Raw genomic sequence first — 9420 nt, forward strand, 5'->3', positions numbered from 1 at the left:
AGACCAAGCAAGAGAAAGGAAGGAAGGAAGGAAGGAAGGAAGGAAGGAAGGAAGGAAGGAAGGAAGGAAAGAAGGAAGGAAGAGAGGGAGGGAGGGAGGGAGGGAGGGAAGGAAGGAAGGAGGGAAGAGGAAATAAGCAGTGCCTGGCGCAGTGGCATATGCCTGCAGTCCCTGTAGCCCTAGGTACTTGAGGTGGTGGGGAGATGGGGAGAAAGATGAGCTGAGAGCATGGTTTGAGGCCGGGAGTTTGAGGCTGCAGTGCGCTGTGATTGCACCACTGCACTCCAGCCTGGGTGGCAAAGCAAGACCCTATCTCAAAAATAAATAAATAAATAGGCTGGGCGCAGTGACTCATACCTGTAATCCCAGAACTTTGGGAGGCCGAGGTGGGTGGATCACCTGAGGTCAGGAGTTTGAGACCAGCCTGGCCAACATGATGAAACTCTGTCTCTACTAAAAACACAAAAATTAACTGGGTGTGGTGGTGCGCACCTATAGTCCCAGCTACTCGGGAGGCTGAGGCACGAGAATCACTTGAACCTAGGAGGCGGAGGTTGCAGTGAGCCAAGATCGTGCCACTGCACTCCAGCCTGGACAACAGAGTGAGACTCGGTCTCAAAAAATAATAATAATAATAAATTAATTTAAAAAACACAAAAATTAGCCGGGTGTGGTGGCAGGCGCCTGTAATCCCAGCTACTTGGAAGACTGAGGCACGATAATTGCTTGAATCTGGGAGGCAGAGGTAGCAGTGAGCCGAGACCATGACACTGTAATACAGCCTGGGTGACAGAGTGACACTCTGTCTCAAAAAAATAAAATAAATAAAATTTACAGTTAGAGCCTCAGTTTATAGCAAACTCTAGATGCATGATGAATAAAACATCTGAACCAGGGCAATTTTCAGAGTGATAAGGATTCTATTAATAAGCCTGGGAGTTTGAGGCTGCAGTGAGCTGTGATTGCACCACTGCACTCCAGCCTGGGTGACAAAGTAAGACTCTGTCTCAAAAATAAATAAATAAATAAATAAATAAAATTAACAGGGAGAGCCTCAGTTTATAGCAACCTCCAGATTCATGATGAATAAAACATCGGAACCAGGACAGTTTTCAGAGTGATAAGGGTGCTATTAATAATTATACCAAGACAAAGGTACAAACTGGGACTGTCACAGGCAGGCTTGGACTTGGGATTTCCTTAGCGATAAGCCATAGCAAATGATTAGCTTCCAGTGTCAGAAAGAAGTTATAGTAAAAGCTGCATACTATGTGTGAGCAGATAGATACGGAGCCCCAAACCTAGCGCTAACCAGCTGTGTGCCCTTAGGCAGGTTACTTTACTTCTCTGAATCTCAGTTCCTTTAAATTATAAAATTGAGGTAGAATTAATAGCTACTTCAGAAGACTTATAAGGTCAGGTGTGGTGGCTCATGTCTGTAACCCCGCACTTTGGAAGGCTGAAGCAGGCGGATCGCTTGAACACAGGAGTTCAAGACCAACCTGGGCAACATGGCGAAACCCCATCTCTACAAAAAATACAAAAATTAGCCAGGCATGGTGGTGCATGCCGTTAGTCCCAGCTGCTCGAGAGGCTGAGATGGGAGCCTCAGAGGTGATCACCTGAGCCCGGGGAGCTTGAGGGTACAGTGAGTCATGATCATGCCACTACACTCCAGCCTGGGTGACAGAATAAGACTCTGTCTCAAAAAAAAAAAAAGAAAAGAAAAGAATTATAAAAGGACTCCTAAGGCCAGGTGGTGGCTCACACCTGTAATCCCAGCACTATGGGAGGCCAACGCAGGAGGATTTGTTGAGCCCAGGAGTTCAAGGCCAACCTGGGCAACATCATGAGATCCCATCACTAAATTTAAAAAATTAAAATAAATAAATGGCTCCTGAATCTAAATCCAGAACATTCTGAGATTATTGTGGAATACAAACAGAATGTAAAAAGTGAGCTTTTCCTTTTTTGTTGTGTTGTCTTGGTTTTTGTTTACTGTTTTTTTGAGACAGGACCTCACTCTGTCACCCAGGCTTGAGGGTAGTAGCACGATCATAGCTCACTGCATCCTCAAGCTCCTAAGCTCAAGCGATTCTTCTGTGTTGGCCTCCCAAAGCGCTGGGATTACAGGCTTGAGCTACTGCACCCAGCCAAAGAGCTTTTTCTTACTGCTCTAAGATCACCAGAAAAAATGTTCAGATAGGAATCCTTGGCTTTTATTGCAGCCTTAACTAGTTTGAGAATTTGCTGAAAATTCTGGACCCCTCCCCAGGACAGACACCCAGCATTTGCACGCAACTTCAGGAGCCTCTTACTCCCATACCCCAGATCAACATAAACTCTGGAAGGAAGTGCTGTCCAACAGAAATACAGCATGAGGCGGGCACAGCGGCTCGGACCTATAATCCCAGCACTTTGGGAGGCTGAGTTGAAAGGATTGCTCGAGCCCAGGAGTTCAAGACCAGCCTGGGCAACATGGTAAGACTCTATCTCTACAAAAAAATTAAAAATGAAGCAGGTGTGTTGGCACACACCTGTAGTCCTAGCTACTTGAGAGGCTGAGTGGAGGATTGCTTGCACCTGGGGGGTTGAGGCTGCAGTGAGCTGCACACCAGCCTGGGCAACAAAGCGAGACCCTGTCTAAAAAAATAGGGAAAAAAAGGCCGTGTGCAGTGGCTCACGCCTGTAATCCCAGCACTTTGGGAGGCCGAGGTGGGTGGATCACCTGGGGTCAGGAGTTTGAGACCAGCCCGGGCAACATGGTAAGATTCTATCTCTACAAAAAAATTAAAAATTAAGCAGGTGTGATGGCACACACCTGTAGTCCTAGCTAATGGAGAGGCTGAGTGCAGGATTGCTTGCATCTGGGAGGTTGAGGCTGCAGTGAGCTGCACGCCAGCCTGGGCAACAAAGTGAGACCCTGTCTAAAAAAAAAAAAAAATGCCGGGTGCAGTGGCTCACACCTGTAATCCCAGCACTTTGGGAGGCCAAGTTGGGGGGATCACCTGGGGTCAGAAGTTCGAGACCAGCCTGGCCAACATGGCAAAACCCCATCTCTACTAAAAATACAAAAATTAGCTAGGAGTGGTGGCACATGCCTGTAATCCCAGCTACTCGGGAGGCTGAGGTAAGAGAATCACTTGAACCCAGGAGTTGGAGGTTGCAGTGAGCCGAGACCACACCACTGCACTCCAGCCTGGGGGACAGAGCAAGACTTCTTCTCAAAAATGAATAAATAATAAAAAAAAATTTTTAATTAAAAATAAAATTTAAAACTTGCAGCCCTAAAAGTTTACCTCCTAAATGCAGTTTTAATCATTTACCTCTCCCCTTTTTCCATCCACGTCTACCTTTTCAGTTTCCATAGATTTAAAATAGCCCTCTAGGTATGAGGATGGATTCTGGGAAAGGAGAAATGGGAGAGGCTTTGAGACTCTGAAAGAGAGAGCCACTGTGGAAAGCTACTAAGCACTAGGCAAGAGATTCCAGCAAGGGAGTCTTTGTTTGGGATTTGACCTGCTGCATTTCCAAACGTTTTCATTCAGTATTGGCCTGAAAGCTGATATTTAGAGAATAAGCCCCAGCCATCAAAATTCTCATCTCATCTTCTTATCATGAGACTCCAGCTGTGCCTAGGGACTGACGCTTATTAGGTTTATAGTTCAGGGTCTCCTGGATTAAATAAAAGGAAGAGGACCAACTGCTTGGGGCACACAGATCTGAAAGGGACATAGCTGTTTTTCCAGCCATAACAGAAATAAAGTCACGACCCATCTTTTCTATAGTATATACAATTTACAAAATGCTTTACTTATGTTTTATTACATAATAGCCTGAGGTCAATATTATTTTGATCTTCCTTTTGCACGCAAGGACCCGTGCTCAGAGAGGTTAGGTAATTGGAGCTGGCTTTGAACCCAGGGAGTTGGATTGGCCTACATAATGCTCCCCCAGTGAACACCCTGCCCAGGCCACCACCCCATGCCCATTCACAGGCGCTTACCTGTAATTCTTCCCAGCTGTCCATCGTACATCTCTCCAACAAACCCAGATATGTGGGCTCCTAGACTTACTCCGATCATGTAAATGTCATCAAGAGAAGCTCCTTCTGCCTGGAATTTCAAGAGGTCCATCATTATAAATTGTAAGGGGCCAAGGAATTAACAACATTTGTAGAAATTTCCTGGCTGTTGACTTTGGAGAAGTAATTCTAAGCACCTTACATCTATTATCTCATTTAAAGGTCACAACACCCATGCAAAGTAAATACTATTCTTTTGATTATGCAGATGAGGAAAGTGAGGCCCCAAGTTGAAGTAATCTGCCCCAGATCAGGCAACTGGGGAGAGAGCAGAGCAGGATTCAAAATAGTCTGTCCGCCGGGCACAGTGGCTCACACCTGTAATCCCAGCCCTTTGGGAGACTGAGGTAGACAGATCACCTGAAGTCGGGAGTTTGAGACCAGCCTGACCAACAGGGAGAAACCATGTCTTTACCAAAAATACAAAATTAGCTGGGCGCGGTGGCTCACGCCTATAATCCCAGCATTTTAGAAGGCCAAGGTGGGAGGATCACGAGGTCAGGAGATCAAGACCAGCCTGGCCAACATGGTGCAACCCCACCTCACTGAAAATACAAAAATTAGCTGGGCATGTTGGCGTGTACCTGTAGTCCCAGCTACTTGGGGGGCTGAGGCAGGAGAATCACTTGAACCCCGTAGGCAGAGGTTGCAGCAAGCCGAGATTGCACCACTGCACTCCAGCCTGGCGACAGAGTGAGATTCCGTCTCAAAAAAAAAAAAAAAGAAGTTGAGAAATCTCTAGGCATTTAAACCAAGAACTCCTAGACAGAACCTTTCCTACCTGTAAGACACCTTTACTGTGAGAGGGAAAAAAATGTCCCTTCCTCAAGACACTTTGTCATCATCTGCTGGAAATTTATCATAACAAATATATAAATCTACAACGTCACAATGACAAGGGTGCTCCCTTACATGGGTGCCCTGTGCAGTGCACAGCCTAACAAACACCTATTGGCCTTTTGCACAGCCCCTCATCCCACCTTCCCTGGGGCTTATTCATTCACATTTGCAAAATGTTGCAAAATAGGCTTCCTGCTCACTGTAGCTATCTCTTGGCTTTAAGCCCTCAAATAATGGGCCGGTTTCAACATAGCTCTGAATCATCTACAAGAATTCTCTTACCAACATCTGGTCAATAAATTCCTTCAAGACCAAGGCTACTTTTCTGGTCTTACTAGAGGCATGGGTGTATATTAAAGTTGTAGCTCCTCGATTCCAATCAACAACAACTACGTTCATGTCTTCAACAGAGAGCAAACCCTTTACTAAGTCCTCCATCCAAACAGGAGGGGAGCCTGTTATCCTTAATCCATGGACAATGAAGGTGGTTTTCTTGGTCACATTCAAGTTCCCAAAAGCTGAGGAGTTGACGGTTTGTGCGCAGGTCAGGTTTCTCCTTGTGTAGAGCAACAGCCTCACGTTTAGTGCCGTACCAACCACTGCACTGTGAAAGCTCAGCCTGGTGAATGAAGGACATGTTTCTTCTGTGTCTGAAAATAAAAATGAGATGGCATCACGACAGGTCTTTCCTTAGTTGGGTATCAAGCAAGAGTGTTGTTCTATATTTGTAGGAGTTCTTCTTATGTTCCTGATAGGACCTGGTTAAGGGCTGGATCCAGTTGAATTAAGTTGCAAAATCATATATACATATTTTGAGACAGGGTCTCACTCTCACCCAGGCTGGAGTGCAGTGGCGCAATATCAGCTCACTATAACCTCCACCTCCCAGGCTCAAGCAATTCTCCCACCTCAGCCTCCCTGAGTAGCTGGGACTACAGGCACACGCCATCATGCCCGGCTCCTTTTTGTATTTTTTGATAGAGACGGGGTTTCACCATGTTGGCCAGGCTGGTCTCAAACTCTTTTGACCTCAAGTGATCCACTCACTGCAGCCTCCTAAAGTGGTAGGATTACAGGCCTGAGCCTACTGCACCTGGCTGCAAAACCATATTTGTTTTTTTCTTGTTTTTGTTTTTGTTTTGCTTTGTTTTGTTTTGTTTTGTTTTTTTGGAGACAGAGTCTCACTCTGTTGCCCAGGCCCGAGTGCAGTGGTATGATTTCAGCTCACTGCAACCTCCACTTCCCGGGTTCAAGTGATTCTCATGCCTCAGCCTCCCAAGTAGCTGAGATTACAGGCGCCCACCACAATGCTGGGCTAATTTTTGTATTTTTAGAAGAGATGAGGTTTCACCATGTTGGCCAGGCTGGTCTCGAACTTCTGACCTCAGGTGATCTGTCCACCTTGACCTCCCAAGGTTCTGGGATTACAGGCATGAGCCACCATGCCTGGCCAACAAAATCATATTTGTATGTAGTGACCTCTTGCTTCACCAGAAAACCATTCTTTCAGCCGGGTGTGGTGGCTCACACTTGTAATCCCAGCACTTTGGGAGGCCAAGGCAGGTGGATCACGAGGTCAGGAGATCGAGACCATCCTGGCTAACACGGTGAAACCCTGTCTCTACTAAAAATACAAAAAATTAGCTGGGTGTGGTGGCAAGCTCCCATAGTCCCAGCTACTCAGGAGGCTGAGGCAGGAGAATTCGCCTGAACCTGAGAGACAGAGTTTGCTGTGAGCCGAGACCATACCACTGCACTCCAGCCTGGGTGATAGAGCAAGACTCCATCTCAAAAAAAAAGAAGAAGAAGAAAACCATTCTTCCAAATCCTATCCTCCTTCAAGGTTTAACCCAAAAACCACCTTAATGAAGCCTTCTCTGACCCTCCCAGCCATAAGTACTATGCTTCACCCCAGAACTCCCAAAACTCCCTTTATGCACCTCGTTGATGACACAATGGAAACCCACTTTCAGGCATGCATTATAGGTATCTATGTACATATGTGTCTATCCTGCTAGAATGCAATCTCTTTGAAATGGCAGCTCATTACTTGTATATCCCTCATAGTGCCCAGCACATGGTAGAGGACTCAATAACATGTGGAACAGCAAGTTATCCCCAGCTCCAAGTGGGAGATGATGAGTATCTTCTGTAAGATACTCAGAAGAGGCAAGGCACTACTGATGGCCATTCTTGGTGGCCAAGAGCAAAAAGGGAAGGCTGCTAACATGCAATGGGCCAACAGAAGACAAGAGTGCCCTGGGAAACATCTGTCTGACTCCCTCCAATAGGAATTCAGGAAGCATTTGCTCTGGGTCCCTGTTCTCAATGAATCTTCATTTGCACATCCAGGAATTATTCTCCTTCATTCGAAGCCTCAGAGTAGCCTTCGTCTTGGGGTCCCTGCCCATCTTTAATAACCTGAGTCTGTTCATGTATGCATTTATTGAAACTTTTCGCAAAGGCTCTGGTACTCAGGAGTGAGTGAAGTTTCATAATAGAATCAGCACAAAACTGACCCCCCAAATAAATAAATATGTAAATAAATAAATAAATAAAAATTAAATGAACTTAAAGGAAATTTACATGTGAGTAGATGTTACTTGTTAGTTACACTTAAATTGATGGCTCTTATCGTTACTTCACAATTAGTGAAATTTGTTCCCAGAAAACACCATCTGTAAGATTTCTGCTTTCATGAAGTTAAAGAGACTTATCTAGGACTAAAAGCTTCCCATTTTATTTATTTATTTATTTGATACGGAGTCTTGCTCTGTTGCCCAGGCTGGAGTGCAGTGGTGCAATCTTGGCTCACTGCAGCCTCCATCTCCAGGATTCAAGTGATTCTCCTGCCTCAGCCTCCCAAGTAGCTGGAATTACAGGCACCTGCCACCATGCCTGGCTAATTTTTGTATTTTTAGTAGAGACAGGGTTTCATCATGTTGGCCAAGGTGGTCTTGAACTCCCGACCCCGGTGATCTGCCCGCCTCAGCCTCCCAAAATATTGGGATTACAGGTGTGAGCCATTGTGCCCAGCCAAGCTTGCCATTTTAAATAATTTTTCTTGGTATCTGAAAATTATCTGCATCCTCTGTTTAGTGCTCAAAACTGTGGTAAATCAGGTAGATAAATAATCGAGACTCTATCTCTTAAAAAAAAAAAAAAAAGAGTTAAGGAGGCTTTGAAATCCCTCATCCTAGAAAACAGGTGGTTAATGTTGAACCCCAAATGCACGCAATCCTCCTTTTACTCTACTGCATCAAGTAGCATGTGTAGTGAGGCATGCTCGTGATGTAAACATTTTCTCCATCCATTAGCCTCTTTCATTTCCTCTTTCTGTAAGTTGCATGCTCCTGGGAACATGGACTTGCCTAGTTGTTTGTAGACAAAGACCCAGAGCAAAGAGTTGCCTGTGTAGTTAGTCATCTTCTTATTGATCAGGAAGTGTCTTGGGGTAGGGCTGAGCCTCTCCTTCTTAGCTATCAGTAAGGCTGGGTTTTGTTCCTGGGTGTACAACTGACTCACCAAGTGGCCTGGGGAAATTATGTCATCTTTCACTTGCCACGTATCTGCCCAAGAGAGGAATCCTGGGGAGACTAATCTGAATGAGATCATACTTGAGAAGACAAAGATTCATTTCCCAAGAAGAGGACTGTTTAATTGTCTGATTTTGTGTTTTGTTTTGCATTTTGAGACAGTGTCTTGCTCTGTCACCCAGGCTGGAGTGCAGTGGCGCGATGTCGGCTCATGCAACCTCTGCCTCCTGGGCTCAAGCAGTCCTCCCACCTCAACCTCCCAAGTAGCTGGGGCTACAAGCGCACACCACCATGCCTGGCTAATTTTTATATTTTTTGTAGAGACAGGCTTTCGCTATGTTGTCCAGGCTAGTCTTGAACTCCGGGGCTCAAGCAATCCACTTGCTTTGGCCTCCCAGAGTGCTGGGATTACAGCATGAGCCTCCATGCTCAGCCCTACATAATTTTTTTTAAGACTTAGTTATTTTTGTAATGGCACTGTCCCCTGGAGAAGTCCATCATAAGTATTGAGTGAAATAGATTTCCTTGTTCCCCTAAATACTAAATATTATAAGAGCTTTACATATATTATATCTCATCCTCAGAGAATATGTGCAATTCATTCCAAAAGAATCTACTCTATCCTAGAATCTATGTCAGGTGGCATTTTAGAGGAAGAATCAGTCAGTAATTAAATAATACACACAAATAAATATAAAACTGCTACCTGTGATATGTGCCATGTAAAGGAGATAGAGTGTAAGATGAGAACTTAAATAGGGAGCTTGGTCTGGTCTGGGAATCAGGAATCTTCTTTCTCTTGCATCCTCTGAAAATAATGAGTATCTAAATGCCAACAATGGGGGATTCTTTTTAAATAATAAAAACATAACATCAAAGTATGATAACATCACAGTTGGGCAAATTCAAGTTACCCAAACTATTAAGCTTTATTTTTGTAGTTTTTTTATTTTATTACCT

The 9420-nt window shown here is 44.8% G+C and overlaps 1 protein-coding gene across 2 annotated transcripts in view; it reads right to left on the bottom strand.

Annotated features, from left to right (window-relative positions):
* The window catches only part of LIPH (lipase, member H), a 62421-nt gene that overhangs the window by 33082 nt on the left and 19919 nt on the right, over positions 1-9420 (bottom strand). For both annotated transcript variants that reach the window (XM_011981875.1, XM_011981876.1), the window contains exons 2-3: positions 5207-5574; positions 4007-4115 (exon numbers count right to left, since the gene is read on the bottom strand). In XM_011981875.1, coding sequence (XP_011837265.1) covers positions 4007-4115; positions 5207-5574 — 477 coding nt within the window. The remainder of the gene's footprint in view (positions 1-4006; positions 4116-5206; positions 5575-9420) is intronic.

This window comes from Mandrillus leucophaeus, unplaced genomic scaffold (assembly GCF_000951045.1).
Source record: "Mandrillus leucophaeus isolate KB7577 unplaced genomic scaffold, Mleu.le_1.0 Scaffold231, whole genome shotgun sequence".
Taxonomy (NCBI): domain Eukaryota; kingdom Metazoa; phylum Chordata; class Mammalia; order Primates; family Cercopithecidae; genus Mandrillus; species Mandrillus leucophaeus.